The 27,665-nt window shown below is 34.1% G+C and overlaps 2 protein-coding genes across 2 annotated transcripts; one reads left to right on the top strand and one right to left on the bottom strand.

Annotated features, from left to right (window-relative positions):
• The first annotated feature begins 488 nt into the window (after window positions 1-488).
• LOC121241164 (probable sodium/metabolite cotransporter BASS4, chloroplastic) lies at window positions 489-10,390 on the top strand. Its single transcript, XM_041138816.1, has 15 exons — window positions 489-519; window positions 1,131-1,386; window positions 2,298-2,403; window positions 2,994-3,101; window positions 3,180-3,247; window positions 4,155-4,233; window positions 4,366-4,424; window positions 4,507-4,575; window positions 5,893-6,006; window positions 7,361-7,382; window positions 8,270-8,337; window positions 8,914-8,999; window positions 9,466-9,595; window positions 9,986-10,087; window positions 10,218-10,390. Exons 2-15 carry the CDS (start codon window positions 1,201-1,203, stop codon window positions 10,290-10,292), a joined length of 1,272 nt encoding a protein of 423 aa, XP_040994750.1. The 5' UTR covers window positions 489-519; window positions 1,131-1,200; the 3' UTR covers window positions 10,293-10,390.
• An 11,333-nt stretch (window positions 10,391-21,723) lies between these two features.
• LOC121240873 (elongation factor Tu, mitochondrial-like) lies at window positions 21,724-27,665 on the bottom strand. The gene is made up of 6 exons (XM_041138398.1): window positions 27,460-27,665; window positions 23,135-23,162; window positions 22,612-22,704; window positions 22,406-22,480; window positions 21,888-21,992; window positions 21,724-21,771 (listed from the first exon to the last, which is right to left on the bottom strand). Exons 1-6 carry the CDS (start codon window positions 27,663-27,665, stop codon window positions 21,724-21,726), a joined length of 555 nt encoding a protein of 184 aa, XP_040994332.1.

Below are 27,665 nucleotides of genomic sequence, written 5' to 3'. Positions count from 1 at the left end.
CCTGAAAATAAGACCATACAAGTCCTTTCACGCATTTATTTGGTCACCCCCGGATCACGTGTCCTACGTAGGATGCTCTAGAAATGTAAGTTACAATCGCGTAAATATCGTATATTGTTTTTTTAAAAAAATGAACAAATATAAAATAAATTCTGTTATATACAATAATTTTTGTATATTTTTTATATATTTTATTGATATGATTGGTCAAAATAATTATTTTATATTAAAAAAAGTGATGCAACCAACCATATTAATAGAGCGTATAAAAAATATATAAAAATGACTGTATATAAAACTTTTGATATGGAATTCTTATGAAAATAGGCAAATTTTTTAATTGTTGATCCATTCTTTTTCAAAGTAATTAAGCAGCACTTATACACTCTACAACTGTACGTACCATTACTCTTTTTATATACTCTAGCATTGCTCCACTAATTTATCATTGAAATTATCATAGGTAAGAGTTGAACTTTACTCCTTGATGAAAAGAAAGAAATTGAGAAGTTGTGCTTATGGTCTCATATACTATACAAAATATATAATTTATCAATTTTATTTTTCTATTTAAATACACATATTGATATTTACTATGTGTTTAAATAAAAAAAATAAAAATAATAAATCACATGTTAATACGTGGTGTGTGAGATGATAAATAGTATTTTCTTTTAGTTATTTATATTATATTTTCAATATTTATTTTATGTGTAGGCAGACTTTTTTTAATGAGCAGACCTATTACTGATTAAAATATTTAATTAAATAAAATATAGTGTAAAGTTAATATACGGACTCAATTTCTCATATGGTAAGAAATTGCTATTTGTCTCAATTAAACTGATAGAAAGTTATAAAATTAATTATTTTTTAATTTAAATATAAATTAAATTTAAATCAGTATTTTTTTAATTTTTTTTAAAAAATACTAATTTTAATTAAGAAAAGTTGATATAATGAAAAGGATAAAATTTAAAATAAACTGACAAAATATATTATTATTATTATTATTATTATTATTATTATTAATGAAATTAGTGTTTATGTTATTTCTTCGTTTAAAGAATTGCCATGATAAGCTTGTTTGTTCATTGTTGCACCGCGACCAGGGTCTTCAAGAAATAGTTGCAGTTGAATATTCTGCAACTGCCACCGTGAAAGCTTTCTATTCTTCTTCCACAGTTTTCAGTAATAATTATGATGCCAGCAGCTATAAACACCACCACCCCAGGTTGCAGACCGCCTTTGTTTCCAGTGTGTTTTCCTCGTCATAACCCATGTTTTCTGGCCAACACTGCTCTGTTTTCCGGTTTGTCCCCCGTTTCCACGCTTAACATAAGGACATTTCCATTGCCTGTACGTGCCATTGCGAATTCCAATCAGGTCATCTTCTTGAATTCCACTGTTTGTTGGATTTCTTCATTCATCTTTGCCTAACATTTGGCTGCAATTGGACTTAAATATTTATTTATTAATTTTCATCCTTCTATGTATAATATCTTTGTATTGGGAAATTTAACTAGTGTTCTTATTAGTAATAAAGTGCAGGTTTCCCCCCGATTAGGTTTACACTCCAGCAATGGAGACTCACAAAGATGGAAAAAAGTTGTTTTGACTGTGTGTATATATATATATATATATATATATATATGTATGTATGTATGTATGTATTTGAGGTGAATCTAAGTATTTAGTGTAAAAATTTTGGTGCTGAGACTCAAATGTTGTCTCAGCAGTTATTATGCATTACAAAATATCGGAACATTGAGAAGGTTATCGGAATTATAATAATATTTCCTCCTTTCTTTCCAAAATCACTCTATACTTAACCACATTGGCCTTTTGAAAGCTGGGAGTATTATTGCTTGCAAACTCACCTGCATCCTTTGGTGTTGCAAAATACCATGTCAACCGATTAACTATCATTGGGATAATTGTATATATTAATACAACTATAGGTTGTATTAGTTTAATCCTATTGGCATCTTTATTGGTTGAATATCAAGCTGAGATACAAGAAACAAGGTTGAGGCTGGAAAAGTAATTGGGTAGCAAAATTAAAGTGAGCTTAGTGAAAATTGAATAGTATATGCTAGGATTATGATTGAAGCTTTCTTGTTGCAGGATGCGTACATCATTTCAAGCGTATTTCTGCTCATTCTTAGTCTTTGAAATCAATTTAGTAATCCATAATTGAAATGAATGCTTCTCTAGGAATACTATCATTTGGCATGATTGGCATGGCATGCCCACCCATCTTGTCTTGAAGTGAAAAAGTATTACTTGCTTTACAGGGTAACTCTGATGGAAGTAATCATAAGAAGGTTTTGAAATCAGCAAATGTATCAACCTTGGCAAAAGCATTATTCAATTTTACTCTGACTAACTTCCTTCCTATAGGTAATGTTGATCATTTTTAAGGGAGTAATAATGATCATATATTCATTATCAGTGGAAGGTGATTTTTAATGGATTTTCCTGACATAAAGTGGGTTTGGATTTACATCATCCTCATTTAAATTCTAGCATGGTTTTGATGCTTCATGATCTCAATTTGCTCAAATGATATATTGAAGGAATTTTTGTATATTGGTGCCAGGCATGATTAACTTTTTTTTAGCTCAGGGTGATCTTAATCAGTGTTTGTTGCATGCCTTTGAAATCTGTGGCTTGTCTCATTTGATATATTGGATCGACTTGGTTGAACTCAAATATTCTGCAAATTTTCAGTACTTTTGGTCAAATTTCCACCCCATCCCAACCACCAAGATTATCGTCGTCATTATTATTTGTGTATTTAAAATCATGATTGATATGTATCATGTTGTAAGTAATATATCCCTTTGAAGTTTGATTGCTTTTTTTGTCTTTAGCCCTAAAATATTTGTAGAAGTTGAAGGAAATTTATCTTTTGATTCTCAAGATCCTGCTCTCTGATTCTTCTGTTCTTTCTCGCAATCAGTTCACTAATCTTGTAACTTAAATTGTAGCTCTAATCAGTGGAGTAGTTTTGGGATTTTCAAATCCGACTCTTGGCTGTCTTGCACACAGATATTCATTGTCAAAATTTAGTACTTGCGGAATTTTCTTTATCTCAGGTGCAGTTCTGTTCATCATGGTTTGTTTATTTACATGTCTGTTTCTTGCCTTCCCTGAACTCCTCTTGAATATTTTAGGGCTGAAGTTACGGGGTGGGGAATTTCGAGCAGTTGCAGAAGCATGGCCAGCTGGAATATTTGGGCTGGTATGATCACAAAGTTTTTATGAGCCTTCTCTACGTTCAAGTTCTTCCCCTCAGGCCCTTTATCTAGTTCAACTATTCAGTGACATGAAAGTATTTGCAAACCCTAGTCAATTTCCATCTTCAGAACTTTTTGATCGATTAGGAGAATTTTATGCCAATTATCATCTGATCAGTCTTAATTTTATCTTAACAAATATTTGAAACCATTACCATGAATTTTCATAATGTGTTCTTGCTCTGATTCTCAACTTTTCTGAGTAAGTGAAAGCATTACTAAGATTGTTTTCACAAACTCAAATGACTTTTCTATACTGAAATTTGGATGGATAGAGTGCATTTCCTAAACAAATTCATGTTTGTAAGGTTGCCTTTTTTAAAGCACAGCTTCTTGTTTCAATGCATTCGTTTGTTTATTTAGTTCTCAACCCTTTTAAAGTAAAATCACTTCAGCTTGAAACGGCTCGTAGTAAATTTCATTTTTTAAGTAAATAAACTTGGGACATTGAATAATATAATCTTTGGTTTCCTTATTATTCTTTCAACATCTCCAAGAATTATATCTTCTGGTAAAGCAGGGACTGAGGGATTAATTCATTTTGAGAGTACCTTAGGTTTTCAGTGGGACAAAAAAAGTCATTGCTTCCATTTGATGCTCTGATCATGAGCTAAGGTTATAAACATTCATTTTCCAACCAAATAGAAAGCTGATAGCTTGTTGCCTATGTTTGTAATAAGTACTAATCTTTAGAATTTGTATGGAGACACAATTTCTATGAGGCCTCAAAACATTTAGCTGATAGTGGCCTGAATGCTTCTTCAGTTCTTCCCAATCATGTTGATAGATGAGAAGACATATGTTGCTATTTCTAATGGCATGTGCAATTAACTGTTGTACTTGATTGTCCAGGTTTCTATTCTGTTGGTTAGCCCCTTATTCTCCAGGCTGATTTTGCAAGTTCAGCTCGCACCTCAGGAGTTTGTAACAGGCATGCTGGCTGAAAACAAAAGCCACTTTCTAGTGTTTTCTCTCTCTCTATGAACCATATAAAAGAATGAATATTTAACTGAAATAGAAATTTTTTGGGCAAAGTTACTGATTGTGAAGCTTCTTGGAACAGGATTGGCGATTTTTAGTTGTATGCCAACAACATTATCTAGTGGAGTTGCACTGACACAGGTTTCCATTTTTACTTTCCTATAGTGCTTTCAGAAAAAAATATGTTATATGCTTTAGGAGGTTAAACATTCTATGATTGCAGCTTGTCGGTGGGAACTCTGCTCTTGCTCTTGCAATGACTGTGATATCTAATCTATTGGCCATTTTAACAGTAAGTTTAAACTATCCTTCCTACTATCCACTATTCTTTTTTGGCCCACTTAGTACCTATACTAAATATGCTCTGTACTTCTTATGATTAATTTATTCATCTTTCTTTCATGTCTATAATTCAAGAAAGCATTGGAGGGAAGAAGAATGAATGCAAGTTCTATTGTATATTGACTTCAAGATTATTTTAGCTTCCATTATGATCTAATGTGGTTTATTGTATTAGTATAATGGTAACTTTCAGTACGATAAGAAAAGACTCAGCTAATTTTTCATCATCATTACATGTAGGATTAATGTACCGGTTACAGTCCTAACAGTGACATTTGTGGTGATATTCCATTCCTAAAACTTTCTCTCATGTCCTTCTGTGGAAAGGGGAAAATTGCAGACACAAGTAGCAATTTCATTTCTAGGCCAAAGAGAAAGCTTGTTTACATTACCCTTGCTTGTTGGCTAGTAGTCCTACCGTAGGTCAGATTTTCTTTGCTCTCTTCATTTGTTGGTGATTCTATTTATGTGTCCTTGAAAGCTAGATACAAATGCTCAAATTTTGTAATTGCAATATGTTGATCTAGATGATATCCTCAGAACTTGTTCCTGTTTATTTCGTTACAACATAAATTTTCCAGAATATGTTGCTATCTGTTTTTTTTAATACATATGTACTCATATCCCCTATTCATGTTGTGAATGTTTTTTTATAATTGCTGGCATTGAGACATGTTATGCTGAGGAGAAAGTTTCTTGAACTCACTTTTCTTTTTCAGCTTTTATGCTTTATTCTTTTTTGGTTTATCTTTGTTTTAAGCTATTTTTGTACAATTGGACCTCAGACATTTCATTAGTAAGAGAAGATGTATGATTTATTACGTGTATTTATTGATGAATCATTAGAATTTATGTTTGTCGCTCTATTTATTCTTTTAAACAATAAAACTTAATGCTAAAATTTATGGTTCATCTAATGGAATGCTTGCCAGATACTGAAAGAAGTTTACTATGACTTTATATGTACTATTTTGCTGTTATTATTCCTCTAAGCATCATTCTCTTGCCTATGCTCGAGAAAATAGATGAAAAGTAGTTCATACTTTTTAGCTAGACCTTTTCTACTACACATACATATTTTCCGTGCAAGAAATTTGTGTTTGTTCTTAGATGAACTCCCATAGAATCTGCTTTCACTGCTAGAAATACAAAAATATCGGTTACTCAGATATACAGTGGATCTGCAATATTTTTCTGTTTGTATGTTTTGGGTTTCATTTCTGTCTTTTTGCTGGAATAGCATGATAATGTTTGTCTTACAATGCAGGTGCCATTTTGGATCTCAAATGTTTTTGCTGATGGTTTTGGTGTATCCATTCCAACAGGGGAGCTATTTTGGAGTCTTATTTTCACACTTCTCGTTCCTTTGATTTTGGGAAAGGTTCCTTCCTTGCCTCTATCTCAAGCTATCACACTGAAGTAGGCATTATTTTGGTGCCTAACAAAATAGGATTTAATCCATCTCCTAGTTGACTCAGAAAAACCCAATCAAATAGTCACATTCACAATCTTCCCCTAACATTTGACCCGATACCTGTAAAATTTCTGAGCAAGTAAAGGAAAAGACAAGAATCTACATCTTTTACATAACCGGCACAGTGAACAGTACAAACGCTTCAGTGTATTCAGTAGAAATACAGAAATACATATTACTTTCCTTTGGATCAAGAAAGTAACATCATTTAACCCTCGACACAAAGTTTAATTTTAAACTTCTAATTATATGGAAATTTGTTGCACTTGATTAAGGTCTACTGCATGGAATTTGGATTTGAGTAATTAAATGATCATCGGGGTAAACTGGCAATTTAAATATCTTATACAAGTTCCACCATGAGGAGTGATTATAGCTTATTGCTAAATCTTCATTATCATTAGGATCACATTTAGGAGCGACCCCCAGTGCACTATGGAGGATCATTGTGCTTGTCAATGCATTTTAGTCTATATTCTACATGATCCAGTGTATAATATTACAGCTGAGCTAACTGTTCACTTAAATAGCAGCTTGCAGGAAGGCTAATCTTTATCTGGCTTTTAAGTTTTGAGAAATGATTTGTACAAGCTCTAAATAAACAAGCCCCGTGCAAGCCTTTGTCAAAAAGTGTACCCCACCTTGAAAAAGTGAAAAAAAAAAAAACCATTATTTTTTAGTGGACCCACTTTTTTATAAAGGGTCTACGCGGGACTTGTCTATTTGGGGCTTGTACAGCTTTTTATTAGATTAAAATTCTCTGTAGGATCGATCATTTTGTTTAACAATGTTATCGCAAACACCATATGTTTCAGAAGTTCAAGTCTCTTCGCAAGGGGTAAAAGAATTGAATAAACTATAAAAGGAAGCAATAATTAAGTGTGCAACAAACTAATTGTATATTATCTGTAACAAAATTTGAGAACTGTCTTACTGATATACTAGTTTTTCTCTCTTCAATTCACAATTTCTTCCTGTCTTTTATTTATTTTTTTCTTTTTGTGGATTGCAACACATTATAAAATATAGTAGTTCTATTTGAAGGTCTTTACACCACACATTATCCACATGGCATAATTTGATTTGCAAAATTCAAATTTTAAAATTTATCTCCTAAATCAAATTATACCACGTGGATGATGTGTGGTGTAAAGGCCTTCAAATAGAATATTCATAATGATATGGTTCAACTTCACCACTTTTATCATGAGCCTTGTGGTTACTCAGTTTGCAGGGTTTTTATGTGATTTTCCATTGACAGGTAGTGCGAAATATGTTGAAAGGTAAAAGTTCTATTTGTCTTCATTTTTTTCCTTTGACAATTGTAACCTTTTTGGTGTACATAAAGATCCAAATTCCCTCTTGACCTCCTGAAAATATCTATGATGTTGTTAGACTAAAAAGGATCAGATATTTTCCTCTACTTTGAAAGGAATGTGTAATCATTTGACCTGTTTAACTGTATTCAAGCATCACCTTTTATGGTAATGCACATAAATGCATTTTCAGACTTCCATTGTACTGTGAGTTGTATCAAATAAGCAGAATTTCTTGCATGTATGTCTGCCATGGAATCTGTTGTAAATTTGTTCTGGAATTAGGCGATTATAGATTGAAAAAAAGAGAAATTGAAGACAGTTTAATATTGTTCAGCAATATGCCTATGTCCACAGGACAGCTGCATAACTTTAGTATCATAAAAAATCTATCAGGGGTTACAGATGACTTGTATTTTTTGTGTATCAGCCTCAAAACTCTAACCTACACATTGAATTTCCCAAAATACATTTAACTTATTGCAGATGCTACCTTAGTGTCCTCCCCGGGCATTATATAATATGTATAAGCCAATGGCTCCCTGACACTTAGCAGTCTGCCAGAGTCCCAAGCAAGACTTGCCGTTCTCCCAAACATTATTCCTCCCAATTGGCCATCTTCTCAGCAGGACCAAAAGTCCTATTCCTCCGGAATTTCATGTATCAAATTACTCTGTCCAATCTTGGCTGGAATATATGCCACCATCTCCAAAAGAATGATATGGTTTTGATTAGCCAGATAATGAGTGCATCTGTTGTAAAAAGATAGGATAAGACTCTTTATTGTTTCTTAAATACCTCTAGCTATCATAATTTTTATTTCCCCAAAATATCTGACTATGATTGGTTTATAGGTCTGGCAACATATATTGATCAGAATCAAAGGATTTTCTCAATGATGAGTACTGTCCTTCTTAGTCTTGTAAGCATTTGATCTTCTTTTGACTTGGACTACTGGGCCTTTTCTACCTTTTCAACAAATGATATTTTTTCCCGTCATTTAGAGAAATGAATAAAAATAGACAGTCTTATGCTGAATTGTCTGCACTGAGGTCTAACTTATCAGTGTACCTCCCTGATATTGTGAAGTCGAGACTCAAGGTTATGTTTGCTTTTTTCATGCACTATCGAATAGAAGATGCCCTCTAAGGAAACAGGTTCCTCAGGTGAATGATATACCACCAAAGACTAAACCGAGATATATAATTGAATGTGTAGGTAGGATGGTAAGAGTCAAGAAGATGTCTTTGAAGTCTTTACAAAGGCAACGATTTTGAAGCCTTTGCGACTTCTTTATAAAAATCAGAACTTGTTTCTTTGGAAAGGCATAATCTCAATGGACCTTTGTTGTTCGTTTGTTCATTTGCATTTTACCTTCATTCTCAATTTATCTTGGTATTCAACTAATTTTTTTCTTATGGAGGTTGCTTTTTATTGCTGCAAGGTTTTTGTCAATATCTTTTATAAGCTATTACTGATTCTCTCTACCTTGTTCTAGACGCCATGGATGCAAGTAAGCAAGTCAAGACCCTTGATTTTAATGTTAAAGCCAAAAGGATTTATTGAAGCTATGGGAATGGGAATGTGAGTTCTTCATATAGCAATTAGATGTTCTTTCTGGTCAATCTGTTTTTTTTCTACGTCCAAGTTATTCTCTCTTTCACAAAAGGAATTGGAAATGAAATTAACTTACATACTTGCCATTATTTAAATTTTTTTATTTGCTTGTGTCATAACAGAGCATGTGCTTCCTGTCAGTTGAAATTGAACCTTGCCTTGCTCTAGACCAACAAATAGCTATTGGTTACCATGACATGTTTCCCTGAATATATATTGAGGGAAACATGTCAACTTTTGAACTTTTTACACCCAACTTAAGCCCTTACAATTTTTGAGCTTGACAAGTTAAATGAAGGGTATTAGGAGTCTCCCTCTGCTATAGTATTTCCAGATGGCTTTCAATTAAGTTATTTTTGGTTAACAAGGCAAGAGATTTGGTAAAATAAAAAATCTGTATCTGACAATGATTATAATCTTCATTTGTTTGCAGACTTGTGCATCTCACCCTTCTGGTTTTTAACGCCATTGCAGTAAAGTGCATCTCAGCCGGCTTTGGTGGTAGAGAATCCATTTTTTCAAAGAAAGAGAATTTCCGCGCTCTCTTAATAGTTTGTAGCCAGGTTGGTTGATTAGCAGTGAATGATTTTATCCATTAACTACATTTTGCTATTCATCTACATTGTCAAATGAGTGATGAAATGGTTTCATCATGGTTGACATTTGTTGAAACAAATTTGAAAAATAGAACTCAAATATGAATACTGATCGATATCCATATACCTATTGCTTAACCATCCTATGCATAGAGCTATCATACAAAAGGCTCTAATCCTATCTGGGTTGACATATGCCTGAATGGATTGCCTAAAATGATCTGCCATTGTGGGTTGGTTGTTCCATACTCTGTTGGTCACCAGTGCAAATGCAATTTTATTCTTAGTGCATTGCAGTTAACAATGTAATTTTGTAAAATGAGTATTTGGGTTTTACAAAGTCACCTTATTATGTAGAAAGCTCTGCTCATCGTTGTAGCTGTAGTGGATCAGCTCAGTGATGTAGTTGGTGAATCAGGGCTGTTAGTTCTTCCTTGTGTTGTGGCACATATTAACCAGGTTCCTGTCATCTAACTTTTCCTCTCTCACAAGAATTTTTCCTTTTCTGTCCATTTTTCTTTCTTGTTTTCCTGATTAAGCAAGTCTTCGAAAGAACGTTTTCTACTTACACTATAAATTATTGGTGCAGGTCATCATTGATTCAGTATTAGTAAACTTTTGGCTCTGGAAAGATCTGTCATACAACAAAGATTTTGAAGCATGACCCTTCTTAGTTGATGTGCATTTTGCAAATTTGTTGTGCTTTTCAGCATTAAACTCATAATAATTTTGTAAGGAGATAAAATTACATAACACCCCCCACACCCCCGCCCCCCCCCCCCCCAAAAAAAAAAAAAAAAAAAAAATTGAAAGCCCTTGGTAAGTATTATTTGCTTCTGTATCATGCACATCTTTAAGAAACTGAAACAAATCCTTAAAGCTGGACCATCCATGTCCAATGACTTGAATCTGTTTTAAGAATTACATTCAGCAACTCCAAATCAATCACCAAAACTTATCCCTTTCGAACCTAACCTTTGTTTGAGATTAAAAAAAAAAAAAAATGTAAAGGTTTTTAACCATAGAACAAGCAGAGCATTTGTGAAATTGAAAGGTGTTCTTGGCAAATATGACACCATTTTGATGCACATAATTTGATAGCTACCCCCTTAATCTTTGCTAGTAATTATTGCATTCGTGTGTTTCTTATAATATTTGATGCAATTTGTTATCTTTTGGATGTGATTGATCAAGTTAATATATATATATATATATATATATATATATATATAATATTGAATTAATAAGGTGCACTTACACGAAACTCTTTGTTGAGGGCCTGTGCATCTTCAGGATTAGTCACAACGAAGTTCTTGGAGGCCCGGTGTGTGTGTATATATGTGTATATATATACTAGGAAACGGCCCCGGGTGTGTTAGCCCCGAAGTACACCTGATATAATGATTTAAATAAAAAAAAAATGAAAAAGTCAGTAGCTTATTTGTTTGGAAAAGTAAAATACAAGATTAAAAAAGGAAAAAAAATAAAGATTAAAAAAAAAATCTAAACTTCAACAAAATATTAGCATTGGTCTGCATCTATATTGGATTATCTATTTACTCTCTATATAATAATAAAATATTATTAATTTAATAATTTTTTTTAATTTTTATTTTTATCACATTTTATAGTTTTACTAATTAAAATATTAATAATAATTATATTCTAATCAAATTAATAGTATTCAATATTAATATTAATAATAATTATATTCTATTAAGGGTCTTTTGGTAAAACATGATTCTTCATTAAATTCTATTAAGATGTTATACATCAAATGATCAAGGGTATTAAGGACATTTTGGTAAAACAATATTTTTCATTAAATTTTACAAGAGAGCTACACGTTAAATGATCAAGGTTTTAAGGGTCTTTTGGTAAAACATGACTTAATGGATTTAACAGAAAAACAATAAAATTTAACGGAAAAATAACAGTTAGATAGTCACTTATTATAATGAAAAAAAATCTATTTATTATTTCAACTCTCATTATTCTCCCATCATCTCATGATGTGACATTAGATTATAGGTTTATAAGTGAAATATAATACGATAATACTGCCATTTTTGCCATTCAGCAGCCCCTAGAACTTCCAACTAAGGCTTTTACAAAGCTCTATGGCAGTTTAAATAATAAATTTTCCGAACTCAATATTGTTTAGGTACAACTTAGTGTAATTATCACCGTAATTAAACCCTGTTAAACTGTTGAAAATGGCGGAACTACGTAGAGAATAGATGGCGCCTCCTAAATAATATTAAAACTTCTTTAGTTAAAACGAAAAAGAAAAAGAAAAAATATATATAAAGATTTTATATCTAGTCTCTGGAAAAGATTTTAAGAAAAACCTTTTGATCTTCTTCCCACATCTGAAAATCCTCTTCTAACTCTATCTATGATCTTCTAGTATCCACAAAAAATATTTAAAAAAAAAAAAGTATCTATATTTTTTAAAATCCAAAAACACTTTTCAACAATGTCTAACAATATATCTCCATATTTATGGACTTTAAAATACTCAAAAGTTTGGCAGCGTATGGATTTATTTTTAGAACTCAAAAGCCTAATATTTTTTATGTTGTCTTTATATATAAATGTTAAATCAGGTTAATTCGAATTACCCTCAAGGAGCGGAATTCTCACAAGTCTGAATCTTTGCTCTTCTTACAGCTCACATCACTTTATTATTTGCACCTCTATGTCGCTTAGGAGGTTACTAGAGTTTCTTAAAACTTTCACGCTTCAAGATTAAGAGATCTAGATGGTTTCTCTAGAAAATTTTAGAGAGAGAGAAGAGTTTTTCTTTTTGTATGTTCATTTTTTCACTTTTCTTTATTTAATATACGTAGAACTCTTATTTAAAGAGTTTTCTCATGGAAGATTAATTAACTTCCCTGAAGTTAAGTGGTAGTTTTGGAGAATTAATTAATAATCTCCTCACCTATGTGGACACAACATAGGTCATGGGATATCCATTACCATCAATAAACACACACACACACACACACATATATTTATTAACCCTTAAAATTTGTTATTCTTATATGATTCCCTAAATCCCTAAATTTGTTATTCTTATATTTGATGGCACAAGTGAGCAATTCTCAATTATAGTGATTTAAATGGGAAGATTTGATTTTAATAATTATTACATTCACAATTTAGGCCATGTTGTTCACAGTCAACGCTTGAGTCAACTTCCATGCCTCCATTGTAATTTCTACTATAGTCACTTGTTTGTCTCGACGGATGTTAATCAGGCTAGTTTGGTTATACAAAACAAATTACCTCATATCATATCATCTTATATAATTATTATAATTTTATCAAACTCCTATATAAAATATAATAAACAATTCAACTTTATCAAATCTCAAAACAAAAATTATATTAGAATAATATTTTATTCAATTTTTAACAAAATATTTCATCTCATCTCATCTGAACTGCGTAATCAAACGAGAGATACTCAATTCTCCATGGATTCTGTAATACTGAAATATAAGTTCTAAATGATATGAAGTCACACTAATTTGTCTAGACCTTGACCAAATTTACTCTAATACCATCCTATCACTAAGATCAACACTTCCGTTGCACACTCTCGTTACTTCACCGAAATGAGATCTCATAAATATGTTACCACTATGTTTAATTCATTTTAAAACCTGCCAAGGCAACTCTTACAGAAGTCTAAGGAAATAGACTTCTTGTCTATATCTCGAATCCATACACACTCACGTATATTTCTAGATAATCTCTTCATCCTTAGTTGTAGTCCATAGCCTTAGATCGATGACCCCATACTACTTAATATCAATCAACCTAAACACAGAAAGCTGTATAGTATCACTATGTAAAGGAGTAAGGATGGATGCCACAAAAAGGTGACCTAAATGGTATCAAAGAACTTGGAATGTATACCTTTCCATGTCATTTTGTTTTGGAAAGATCAAAGAACTCAGAATGTATAAACAGTCAAGCTCATAGATTGAAGTTAGACATAAAGTGTCAAAAGCTATGTTTCCAATTGGCGAGAGAAAAATATTCAAACAAATGAAGTCACCATCAAAAGAAGTGACCCTTGAATAGTTCATCATATTTAAGTACCAAAGGTTAGGCTAACAAGCCCTCTCAAATTAATCAAGTTCAGGCTAATCAGAGGGTGCTTAAATGGTCAAAACCAGCAGAAAGATCTTTCAAAGCAGACTGGGATGCTGATTTGAGGGTGGAAACATGCAGAATTGGGGTGGGTGTTATAATTAGAGATCACCAAGGTCAGGTTACAGGAGCACTCAGGGCATCTAGAGATATCGCAGATAACCCCTTTGATGCTGAAGCTCACAGCCTCCTGCTGGCAGTAGTTTTCTGTAAGGAGTTTGGCTTAAAGCAGGTAATGTTAAAAGGTGATTCAAAGCAAGTAATTGATCTACTACAGAGGTAGGGTTCAAATTGGAGCATGGGGGGAATGCTAATTGAAGATGCGCAACAACTAATGGATGCTTGAAGCCAGTGGACAGCTTCTCATGTAGAGAGGCCAACATGGCTGCTCATCACCTAGCAAAGTGATCTGCCCTTGATTTCTCTGTGGACTTATATGATATTGAAGAATGCCCTTTGTGCATTCAGTCAATTGTAAACCTCGAGATGTTATAAGCTTTGTTTTAATGAGATCAGTTTCATTTAAAAAAAAAAAAAAAAAAAAAAAAGGTGTTCCCTGCCAAGTAACTAACAAGGAAATTGATTTTCACCGGAATTGATGAGATCAAAACAGAGGAGTCGAGTAATTTTGCTTACAAGGTTGGTCTTTCAAAGTTTCATTTTTGACAAAACATAAAAAGAGTAAAAACTCTAAAAATTTCGACAAAAGAGTTAAAAAATGTTCGTATCATAACACTACAACTCATTGAGTTGGGACAAGATTTGATTAAATTGGACAAGGAGGTTGACTTCCCTAAAAAACAAAATGAAGTAAGTAGACAAAAACGAAACAATAAGTTTTTTTCCATCTCAACTAATCTCAACTCATCTCACTACTATTCACTATTATTCATCAACTTTAACTCACAAATCTCACTACTATTCACAACCCATCTCACTATTATTCACAACTCATCTCAGCTTATTTTTAAATCCAAATGAGGCCTTAAAAAATTCCAGGTCACGACATAAAATTTTTTGTATAATGATTAAATACAATCATTGAATAAAAAAAAATCATAATTAATTTAAAGCATGTAGAAATATTATAAAACAATATAAATACACTTTGACTTTCCTAGAAATTATTTAGACCATAAACTATTTTGCAAAGATTTTATGGAATTATCTCTTCTGAAAAAAGAAACATAAGAAGTTTGAGTGTAAAAGAGTTTGAATAGTTTGGAAGAATAAATCAATTGACGTAAATCCATGAGGTAATACTAAATAAAGGGTTATATTACTCAGCATCTCACAACACACACTATAAATATATATTTTTATTTATTTTTATTTTTATTTTTATTTTATTCATGCTAAACTAATTGATTTGTTCTACTTATCATCTATACACTACATATTTGTTGGGAGAAAAAGGAAAAAAAAATTAAAAGATATGTGGTATGTGGAATATTAAGCAGAATTATTCATAAATAAAACATTCATAGCAAAGGAATTAATTAAGCTTCTTTCATTAAATGTTACACGTGTGATATATTATTGATCACCTCTACAATGGAGGTCTTCTCAAGCACAACTTGATCTGGCCAAGACATTCCCAGCATCACATCTAAAATAAGCAACAGTCTCAAAAGATCCAAAACCATGCCAAGACAACAAAATACATCTTTATTTCTTTCTACGGCCCGGCTTATTACATTGTTCATCGATCTCCTCGAAATGTTCTATCTTAATTTCATGGTCCTGTAGTACATGGTGACGGGCGGTAATAACGGGAACAACCGCTTTGAGAAGGTGGCTTGTGCCTCCCCGGTGAGGGGCAGCCCGGAGTATACGGTCCACCAAGTTTGCCTCTGTCACATGCTGCTGTATTTTGTTTGAGGGATGCAAAATAAACAGGATAGTCATCGGACAGCTCATCGAGCATTCTGCTGATTCCCGAACCCATCATAAACTTCATGTCCAAGTAGTCATGCGCTATTAGGCGGCAGGACTCCTCCCCCTCCTCCATGATCCCATTATTGCAGCCAACAGTGCCGTTGTTGTTCTTCTTCATTAATGTAGGAGCGAGAGCCGAAGCCGGAGGTAGAGCCATGAGCAGCATTATTACTAGCAGGAAGGCAAGTGGGGCAAGCTTCTTTACACTAACTTGATCCATGCTTGCTTTCTTTTTCTGCTTTCTATTAGATTGATTAGTGTTTGCAGCAGTGGTAGTAGTAGTACTACTACTTATAATATGCAGTTGGGGGGGGGGGGGGGGGGTTGGTGGTGGTGAGTGAGGAGCAGGATCATGTGCGCATGATATTCCACTTCTTTTTTGATACATTGGGTTGGCTCATGATATTCCACTTCTAAAAGTACTAGTCTAGGTAGTCACCCATTTATCTTATGATGAATGGACTTTAATCATCAGTAGCCCTCAAGTATTGTGCACGCTAGCTAGCTTGCCCAAAGATAGGAAAGGGACAAGTAGTGAAAGAGGAGAATGAAAGCCATTTATTTCGTTCGAGATATTCTATTTTTAAATGATGATGTATAGAGGACACCATCAATATTATTTAATAGTAAGATTTGATTTGTAAAATTTTAATTTTAATTTTTTTTAAAATCAAATTATATTTTATAAATATTTTATTAAATGTGCTCTACACATCGATTTGAAAATATAATTTTTTATTACATATATATATATATATGTATATTCAACTCAACCTTCCTAAGTGCCAACACAATCTTTGAGTTTGTGCGTAGCATTATTGCCTCACTCGTACGTCATAAATATAGAGCATGACCTTTGAAGCTCTTCATGAAAATTACACACACGTATATATATATGAGTGCAGCTATACATCAGTTGCATTCTCTGCATACCTCACATCATATATATATATATATATATATATATATATATATATATTTAAATCAGTACATGGTGTACTGCGGCTATAGATTGATGTAAATAATTACACTATATATATAAATATAAACTTCAAGCAGAATACATCCAACAAATTCTCCCGATAAGGTTATTTGGCCTCTTTTTTTTTATACATTTTTTATATTATAAATATTTTTAAAAAATTCATAATATTATTAAAAAAAACCAATTAAAAAAAATTTTGTATCAGGACCCATTGTTGGGCCAACTAACATTATTCTTATATAAATATCAAAATATAATTTTGTTTTCAAAATTCTAGCATAGTCACAAAAGAAGAGAGAACGCCTGCACGACCATGATGATGAGTGTTATCGTGGGCGCGCAGTAGGCAGTAGGGTATGTTGCCTCATCCAGTGCTAGTGCTCACCTACTAACACAAAAGAGAGAACCCACTCAAGTAAGTCGTGCTTCGGCCATCCATTCCACTTAGGTTTGTTTGGAACTACATCTATTTTCGGTCTTTTTTTTTTTTTTTTTTTTTTTTTTTTTTTTTTTTTTTTTTTAATATATATATATTTTTATGTATTTTCTTTTTAAACATTAGTTAAATATAAAATACTTTTCAATTTTATATATTTAACTGTTTTCTCCTTATCGTTACAAATTTCTCAAACTCTAAAACAAAACATAAAACCCTATACAACTTTCTCAAATTTAGACTGCGTTTGGATGTTAAGTTGAGTTGAACAGTGGTGAGTCGAGATGGTAGAGTAAGTTTTGTAGGATCTACCTAAAATAAGTTTAAATATGTTTGAATATTAAGATGAGTTTAGATATATTTATAGAAAGTTGAAAAAGGTTGTGGGTCCCATGTGTAAAGAAGTGTTGAATTGAAAAATGTTGTGAGTCTCACATGTAAAGAGATTTTGAGTTGAGATGAGTTTAATAATTTGAGAGTTGGGTGTTTGGATGTTAGACTTAACTTAAAATTAGACTGAACTCATATGAGTTTAACAACCAAACAAGGCCTAAATAAAAATTATATTCAAAATAATATAAAGAACTCACTCCACCATCTCAACTCACTATTATTCATGAAGAACTCAATTCATCTCAATTCAATTCAATATTCAAACGTGATAGTATCCAAATGGGCTATAAGTTGCACCAAATAAATTAAGGGTTTGTTTGGGGTTGCGTTAGGAGTATTAAAAAATGCATAAATAACCTTAAAAGCTCTTTAATGATAAATTTAGATTGTTTGGATATTAAATATTAAAGTACTTTTTAATATCAAATAAGATAAAAACTACGTTGGAGAAAAAGTATCATTTTGATCTTATCATATGCACGACACTGCAATTTTTAAATGACATTTTATGTCATCCTTATCTCAAAAAACACTTTTATATATTGTTTTTCAAACAAATATAATATATTTAAAAGTACCTTAAATATATAATTATCAAGTAGTAAATAATTTTTTAATAGTAGAAGTTATTATTTAAGTTCTACAATTATAAGACTTAATTAAACTAAAAGCTATATTAGCCACACGCAATCTCCAGCATGCACTAAGGGTAGGATAAAGAAAAGAAAGAAAAATAAAGCAGTAACGCCAAATCCTTCAGTTAACTTGATTGAATCTTGGAATGCTTCAGCTCAATGATAAGAATATTGAATGCAAATTCGCTCGATCCACCGAGGTAACTCATGGCATCGCTCGATCTATTTTTCTCACTTGCTAAAACTCACTTACCTATCAATTATCATATTTGGGGTTGCATTAGAAAGCTTAAAAATTGATTAAATAGTTTTAAAAGCTTTTTAATAAAAATATAGTTTGTTTGGATATTACATATATATTAAAATGCTTTATAATATTAAATAAGTTAAAAAATGAGTTCAAGGAAAAATGATATGCGCTTTTTCAGATAATTGAGAATGTAGTTCAAATTTTAAAAACACTGTCAATAAGAAAAATATCCATAAAATCTTCAGATAATTACAACTTTCAAACTTTTAAGGATATGGTCATAATTTTTAAAAAAATCAAATAATCGTCATTTCTATATCAGAAAATAATTTTTAAATTTGTAATTTCCAAAAGAAAATAATTTTTAAATTTGTTTTCAAACAAATGTAGTATGTTTGAATTTATTTCAAAGTACTTTAAAGATATGGTTACCAAACAGTAAATAACTTTTTAATAGTATAACTTAAGTTCTAAAGTTCTAAAGTTCTAAATTATATTTTTCACCGCAATCTCAAACATGTCTCCAAAATAAAAGTGTTAATTTTTGTAAAAGTTGCAATTTAGGAAAATCAAATAATTAAGTTTCCATTTCAATCTTGGCACAATTAAGTGTCTTCCTTTCTTCGTACACTTCATACGTATGTGTGGGGATCTATCCGAGTAAATTATTATGGGGTTAATTCTTGATGGATGTTTTCCGTTTATATGGCATTTTCCAATAGCTAGAAAATCTAATGTGGCATAATTTTTTCCAAAATTCATGAAGTATATGGAAAATCATTCTAACACCAAGATTTTAATTTTTTAAAAATGATGGGGTGGCGAATATGTTAATCACACTTTGAAGGATTGCCTTGACTCACGTGGCATTATTCAAAAGTTATTTTGTTCCGGGACTCCCGAACAAAATGGTTTGGAAAACGTTTGCATTGGCACATCGTTGAAACTGGATTAACGCTGCTAGGACATTCCTCTACTCCTTACAAATTATGGATTTCTACTTACAATACTGCCGTATTCCTTATAAATAGGATGCTCACTCTTACTTTAAATTATCAATAAAGTTAGTATGTCGCTCCAACTATATCGCTCAATATGACTACTTGCCCAATTTCCTTTTTTTTTTTTTTTTTTTTTTTTTTTTTTTTTTTTTTTTGTACTTAGTGATTAAGGAATTAGTAATTTCAATGTATCGAGATATTTTTTTTTATTTTTTTAAAATATTTAAAAATGATAAAAAAAGTATAAATAAAAAAAACATAGTTTTGCACTAGCGGTCACTTGCAACGGTAAGCTACAAGCGGCATGCTAGTGTTACTCTTAAATTATGTTGTTATTTGAGCCTTCCTATCTTATTCGTATCTACGAGTCTTTGGTATGCATGCTACCCATATTTTTCACCTTTTGGAAGGTTTAAACTTGACTATAAATCCACATGATATGTGTTCCTTGGCGACTCAACTCTAGACAAGTGGTACAGTGCTTTGACATGCACACGGGTCACCTGTGTGTCTAGAAATGTTGTATCTGACGAACTAATGTTTCCTTTCAATCTTCAACCCTTTCCCAAGACTCTTCAACTTGCGACCCTGCCCTGTGATGTTTCATCACCAGTTGGGCTATCCTCTGTAGACCCAACCTTAAACATTACTCAAAGTCCATCTTCTCCAATCTTGTCTCGTGGATGAAGTTGCTCCATATGTATCTTAGCCCGCACCATCTCATACTCACCACATACATGATTACCCGGACCCAAGAAGAAGGTACACGAAGGCCGAAAGTTTACCTCTCGTCCCGACATCTTGTTCCAGCTGCATGTTTTGTGGCCGATTCAATGGCTAACTTCAAGGAGCTGAACACTTATTAATAAGCTCTTAAAGATCCACAATGGAAGCAGGCTACGCAAGCCGAAATCAATGTTTTTCATGCCAACCATACATGGATGACCTTCGACGTTCCAAATGTCTAGACATGAACTTAGTTGGCAGCAAATTATGGGTTTTCAAAATTAAAATTCGTGTTGATGGATGTTAAAATATAAAATAAATAATAAAATCTATATATTCTTATCAATTTAAGTTTTTGGAACAAGTGTGATTTCACATTATATCAGAGCAGAAGTCTTGAGTTCAAACCTGACTCTACACTCTAACTCATTTAATTAAATATTTCTCGTATTGGGTTATCCATTGAGGGAGAGTCTGACCTACACGTGAGGGGGAGTGTTAATATATAAAATAAATAATAAAATCTATCTCTTCCTATTAATTTAATCTTTTGGCATAAGAAAGATTAATGTAGTTGTCAAACTATATGAGCTTGACTACGATGAGACATTTATCTAGTTGTCAAACCAAGATCGACCTTCCGATTAATCTTGACATAAGCACTATCTCAAGCTTGAAGTAACTCAATGTAAGCAATTCCTTCTTGCATGGCAACTTACAAGAATGGGTTTATCTATCTCAACCACCTGGCTTTGTGGATCCCAATCGTTCCCGATCATGTGTGTCAACTACACAAGGCACTCTATGGATTAAAACAAGTCCCTCAGACTTGGCATATGAACTTTCAGAAATGTACCTATGATACCTTTATGTTTTTATAAGCACCATGGACCTGATGTTATTATGATTTTGATATTATGTTCTACGACATCGTTGTAACAAGTAGCTTGAGTTAAGGGGAATGACGAAACAAGCTTCCAGAATTCCCACAGCTCTGCTGCCACACTACAACAAGTATTGGTTTTTCCCGAGAGTGACTCTCATGGGAAAAAGTATATTATGAGTGGGAAAAAAAAATTTTCCCCTCAATTGGTTCCATGGGAGACTCGTGGAATATAATGGGTGGAGAAAAACTCTTTTTCCACCAAACCACAAGTTCATGAGAAAAACTTTCTTTTTCTCATGAACTACTGTGGTGGTTAAAACCCTTTTTTTCGTGGCAAATAAGGTTTCGTCTGGTGTAATGTGGTGGGCAATAACGCCATTTTCCATGAGAAGAGGTTGTGGCAAAACCTGTTTACCTATGACATATCTTCGTGGAAAAAGTTATCTTTATTATTTTCGATGAAATGCTTGCTTGGGAAATATATATTTTTCACAAAATATTTAGTTGGAAATACTTATTTACGAAGAAATCTTATCGCAGGAAATAATTTTTTCCAATAAAAAGATGTATTTGCCACGAGTTGCATTCGCGACAAATGCTAAGAGATTTCAGAAAAAAAAATCATAAAATAAAAAAATGATTCAGAGCAAAAAATAATCATAACAAATAGTCTAATATAGGCTAAGCATCGACCTTATTTAGAAAACACACAAGTGATGGCACACCAACCTGCACAAATGCATTCACAAATCCTCATATAGTTTACTCTAAAAGCACCAAACAATGCATAAGCTAAACAAACATGATGGATAAAATTTACAAGCCACCATTAGAAGGATGCCCACCTGGCGAGCAAGCAGAATATGTTCCTTGGTTTGCGGCATGGGGCCATCGGGGGCAGATACAACGAGAATACCCCCATCCATTTGTGCAGCACCCGTAATCATGTTCTGCAGATAATGATATAGGTGCATGAGGGCATACAAAATTTAGATGAAGAGAAATGCCATAAATTAGAATTGAGGTATTATTAATATTCAAATTGAGTAGATGAGCAAAATAATAATAATGAGAGGTCATATAAGAAGCTATGTGATCTAATTTTTCATTTTCACCTACTTTTTGTTCACATCCAAATCGATATGTGATTTATTTACATAGTCACAAGGGATGTAAGATGTTTAAACAAGCACTCGTAGAAGTAAACATAAGTTAATGATTCATGAAACAAGAATAAGCATATATAGATTGATGTAATGTGAAAAAGTGGACATAGCTCATCAACGAGTTTGTCCTGCAAAAATTTTCAAATGGATTTAGCACAATTCCTTCATAACAAAATGAAATAAGTTATACAAGTTACCTTAACATAATCTGCATGTCCTGGACAGTCTACATGTGCATAGTGTCGCTTAGCTGTTTCATACTCCACAAGTGCCTGTAAAATCATTTGACACTAAGGTAAGCCAAAAAGGTCATTGAGAAGATGAATGAATCTCTTTAAATAAGCAAGATAGAATGGCATGGCAAAAAAAGTGCATGAACAAGATTCAAAAACTGTATTCCAACCGTTGCAATTGTAATTCCTCTCTTTTTCTCTTCTGGAGCCTTGTCAGTTTCATCGAACGCAACAGCCTTAGCTTTCCCTTCTTTTGCTAGCACCTAGAAAAACATCACATGAAGATTTCAAAATCTAGGTTAGTATTCCATACTATGTGATCACTAATCCAGATTTTAGTTACTTAAGAAGAACATGAAGTAAGACAAGTAACAAATGAGGAAACAAAAAAAAAAAAAAAAAAACATTGAAGCAACGAAGTTAATAGACAAAGTCAGTCTATAACTAAATTTCCAAGTAAACCCACAAAGTAATGAATTACAGTAGTGGAAGCATGGAAAGAGATCCCATATGAGATGTACCTCTAGCCTTTGCCCTTCCTCTGCTATCGCCACCCCAACCACGACCATTTGGTGAGCCCTTTGGAAAATACAAAACAATTGAACAAATTCGTGTACAATAATTTCAGACAGATAAGGAAAATCATGATGTGGGACTACCTCCTTCATAATCAGACTCTGTGGATGCCTTTACCTGTTCCACTGGTAAAGGAGGCTGGTACCTGAGAACACCATAAATTCATAAGTTTTAAGCGATGTTTAATATCTGCAACTAATTAGAACTTAAAAAAAAAATAGAGAAAATCCTGCTAAAAACTATTCCAGCTAAAGCTCATCATTTAACATAGTTTCTTTCATTTTCAGCCCATTAATCCCAAAAATACAAGTGAAAGAAGTCTGACTTCCCTTCAATATTTAGTACCTACTACTTATCAAAAAAAATTTAGCACCTACTCACGTTCTGACTCATGAGTTGAAAGTGCCTAATGCTACACCAACCAAACTATAGTACAATTTACAAAACTTGCAAAGCAACTAACGCTTCCAGTCCTACCAATACAATCCATGTGTAACCATCACACAACAGTTTGAAAACTTCGCAACCAGGTACTAAGAGAAAATATTAGAGTCTCCCAGATGAAAAGCAACATGAAAAAAATAGTGACAGAAATCGATCACGACATATCACCAACACTACAAATTTATCTCACAAAACGCTTCAAGTATTTAATAAACCTCCACAGTGTGTAATGCAGAAAACCATTTTTTAATGAAAAGTGTCATATATTTTGGCCTTAGTTGCTCTCTTGATTTCCTCTCGTTTTCTCTTCTCTCAGGGTGCAATTCTAACAAATTGAGTAGTTGAAAACATTTGAAATAGTAAATTTACATAGATACAAATCTGACTAGCCCTCAACACCACACCATACACATCTATATACACTAAAATAATGCAATTGAGACACAAAAGTAGGATTTTTACCATGCTTAAGGGTTGGACAACTAAGGAGGCGTGTGGGAGGTGCTCATGCATACATGGGTTGCTCGTGGTGGTCCTGCGTCTTGGGGGTGTGTCGTGGAGACCCGCGAGAGAGACCGTGCGAGGGAGAGACATGCGAGAGCTGGGGTGGAGCTGGCGGAACCGTAGGGTGGCTGAGGGTGGCGATGGCCATGGCTGGAGACAGCGGAGGTGCATGGATCTGTTGGGATCAGAGAGGCAGACGGAGAGAGAATCGGCGAGAGGGAGGGCTGAGGGGGAACACCCACAGTGGCTTGACGGCAAGGGGAGCCGTTTGCGGTGGCGTAGTAGGGAGGAGAGGCTCGAGTCTCGACAGTCACACGGAGAGAGAGAGAGAGAGGGAGAGAGAGAGAGAGAGAGTATCGCGGGGGGTTTTTGCGGGAGGGGGGGAGGGAAGAAACGAGCAGGGGTTTTAATTTTAGTAGTATTTCCGGCAGATTCTTATCGCTGAAATAACTAATCACACCGCCGCAAATACAAATAACTCATATTTAAAAAGGTTGATCTATTTGTGGCGAATAAAAGTCGCCGCAAACGATAATAATCTCATCGCAAAAAACTAATAACCCACGAGAGGGGAATTATTCTGGTAAGACTATTTTTGGCGAGAAAATATCGCCGCAAAAGACTAATTACCTTGTGGCAAAAACTAATAACCCATGAAAGCAACATATTTTTGCTAGGTTTATTTGCGGGGATGATTACTCGCCGCAAAAGGCGTTTGTTTCGTGGCAAAAAATCATTTTCCCACAAAGTTTTTCTTGCCAACATGATCTCGTGCCAAAAAGCTTGTATTTTATCCCACAAATAATTTTCGTATCATCAATCTACTATTTTCCACGATCATATATCATGGAAAAAGAATTCGTGAGAAAAGCCCATAAATAATTTTCGTGTCATCAGCTTACTATCGTGATCCTCTCCCTCATAATTCTGGATCTCCCTCCTAATTCTGGCATAACTTTATTACCTCCAACATGTTTGCATTCCATGATTTTTGCATGATGCAAATACAAAATAATCGTTAGATTCTATAGCTAGTGGGGTAGGTAAATCTATTCATAGTTTACCTCTGTAATTAATGTCTACATAAACCAACACGAAGTCGCATTGGAGTTTCTAGTAGAGCTCGATCTAGATTTTTTTATAGAGAAATGATATTTGTAATCGTTGAGTATATAAGCGTCGTATAATTTATTTAAAAAAAAGTAAGTAAATATCAAACTCATAAAAAAATTAATTTTTTAATAGTAAACTCTACTCTTTTTTAAAAAGATTGCGCGACGCTTGCACATTCTACAACTGCATTATTCTTTTCTATAGCATTACTCTTTTCTATAAATCAAGTCGAGCTCGGTTGAATTTTAGAACTCAACTTTTATACATGCCGAGCACACGTTGGACTCTCAGATATTGGAGCTAAATTCTAGCAATCTTAACTCGCCCGAACTCTCGAATATATACCTTCTTTTGGCAAAAACAGATCTTCCTTAATATACTTCTGTGATAGGTGAGAGCAAACGAGAGCGTAATCAGGCAAAACAAACAAAAAAAACGTAGGAAAATCAGGTAACATGAAAACTTTCGAAAGCAATTAATTTCATTTCGAAGTCAAATTAAATAAATACGATGATCAATTAGTAAAAGATGTAGACTCTAGTAAACCAAAAACTAAAATAAAAGAAATGTAATGATGTGGTGGCAATATGGCAAGCCACTAATCAGCCCACAAGTTGACAATTGGCAGCCTAAAAGAAAGTAGCTGGCATCTATAAAATAACCCTATTCCCTACCATGATAAGTGGCCCCACTAAACGCACTGATTGGCAAGGCTAGCTAGCTAATGCACTTAATGGTTTCTTTGGGTTTGATAATTAGGTTAAAAAATTTTATATGGACGAGAAAATTTTTGGACAAGTTGGATTATTTTTTAGAGGTTGAGTCAAGACCCATAACACAGGGAAAAAGTCCAAACCTTGTATGCCTTGAAATTCAATCTTGTGGAAACCAACCAACGTTCAACTTTTTTTTTTCTACCCCCCACCACGCACGACTCTAGCACTCCCACACATGTTCTCCTATTTCTCTAGGGTTTCCAGATTTATAGATATAAATAGATCAATACGTCTCTCCTTCATGCACTCGTCGCCTTCTTCAAGCCCTAGGGTTCCAGCAGCCCCTAGGCGATTAAAAGAAGAAACACCTCCCTCAAATGTCTCAGTCTCTCCTCGCCACCCATCATGGTCGAGTTCACCTCAAGCCTGGTTATCTAAGCTGATACTCCGTACTCGCAACCTGACGATTACCGGAGGGAGAAAATCTCCCAAATGTCCCAGTCTCTCCTTGCTACCCAATGTAGTTGAAACCACCTCCTGCCTGATTATCTAAGTAGATGCTCCTTGCTCGCACCCCGACAATTATCAAAGGGAACACCTCTCCAAAGTGTCACACTCTCTCCTCGCCACCGAAAGCAGTCGAGTCCACCTCCCACCTAATTATCTAAGCCAATACTCTGCACTCGGACCCAGACGATTATTGGAAGGAACATCTCTCCCAAGTGTCTCAGACTCTCCTCTCCGCCCAACACGGTCAAGTCCACCTCCAGCCTGGTTATCTAAACTAATGCTTCGAGCTCGCACTACAATTATAAGAGAGAACACCTCTCCCATATAAGGGTGGGCTTTGTAACTCCTGGGCCGAGCCCGAGTCTGTTTTTTAAATATTTTTGGGCTTATGCACATGGAAAGCCCAATTGAGTGTTCAAGTAGGTTTTTAGACTACAGGCCTAAAATCTTTATTTTAGCAGAATATGATTTTTCTTTGGGTTTGATAATTAGGTTAAAAGTCTTTATATGGGTCGAGAAAATTTTTGGACAAGTTGGATTATTTTTTAGAGGTTGAGTCGAGGCCTATAACACAGGGAAAAAGCCCAAACCTTGTACGCCTTGAAATTCAATCTTGTGGGAACCAACCAACGTTCAGTCTTTTTTTTTTTTACCTCCCACCATGCACGACTCTAGCACTCCCACACATATACGTCTCCTCTTTCTCTAGGGTTTCCAGCTTTATAGATATAAATAGGTATATATAGATCAGTACGTCCCTCCTTCATGCACTCATCGCCTTCTTCAAGCCCTAGGGTTCCAGCAACCCCTGCTTTAACTTTAGCAAGCCACAACCTCCATGCAATCCCATGCATGGAAACGCAGCTAGTCCCACCTCCAGGCCAAGCACTACAAAACAATCCCTCCACGCGTAGCAAATCACAACCCGTAAGCCCCATCCGTTTCCTCAACCGTAAATCACCACTCCCTAGCTATTCATTTTGTCAGCACTGTAGCCCAACCTTAACCCGCAGTGGAGCCACCGTAAGCCATTCTTGCCACATGTACTTGTTGCAACTAGACACCATAGCATGCTTCACGCATCAATGATCACGGCAAATTCACCATCAACCCAGCCACGGCTCTGGCCTCCATGGTTGCACAACCGTAAAGAACCTGCCTTTCACGTTGCCAACCCCCTGAACCACCATGCATGACAACTCCTCCACAGCTATGTCGTTGCACCACTGTGGGACAATCCCACTACTGATACAGCCCAGCCGAGGCCATGCCAAGGAGAAGCACAGTTTCATAACCAATGCCTCTAGGTTCTCTCCAACGAGCGCAAGTGTAGCAATGGGGATGCTGCTTTCCTCAGCCAT

Source organism: Juglans microcarpa x Juglans regia, chromosome 7S (genome assembly GCF_004785595.1).
Source record: "Juglans microcarpa x Juglans regia isolate MS1-56 chromosome 7S, Jm3101_v1.0, whole genome shotgun sequence".
Lineage (NCBI taxonomy): Eukaryota > Viridiplantae > Streptophyta > Magnoliopsida > Fagales > Juglandaceae > Juglans > Juglans microcarpa x Juglans regia.
The sequence above is the reverse complement of the archived record's forward strand: the minus strand, read 5'-3'. Positions and strand labels throughout refer to the sequence as shown.

Excerpts from the sequence above, each read along its gene's own strand:
- LOC121241164 (XM_041138816.1), top strand. The coding sequence starts at position 1,201 with ATGATGCCAGCAGCTATAAACACCACCACCCCAGGTTGCAGACCGCCT. Across the intron at positions 4,425-4,506 it reads GTGGAGTTGCACTGACACAG|CTTGTCGGTGGGAACTCTGC; the intron begins GTTTCCATTTTT and ends CTATGATTGCAG. Across the intron at positions 6,007-7,360 it reads TTCCTTTGATTTTGGGAAAG|GTAGTGCGAAATATGTTGAA; the intron begins GTTCCTTCCTTG and ends TTCCATTGACAG.
- LOC121240873 (XM_041138398.1), bottom strand. The coding sequence starts at position 27,665 with ATGGCTGAGGAAAGCAGCATCCCCATTGCTACACTTGCGCTCGTTGGA. Across the intron at positions 23,163-27,459 it reads GTTGGCAACGTGAAAGGCAG|GTACCAGCCTCCTTTACCAG; the intron begins GTTCTTTACGGT and ends TGGTGTTCTCAG. Across the intron at positions 22,481-22,611 it reads GAGGAATTACAATTGCAACG|GCACTTGTGGAGTATGAAAC; the intron begins GTTGGAATACAG and ends ATGATTTTACAG.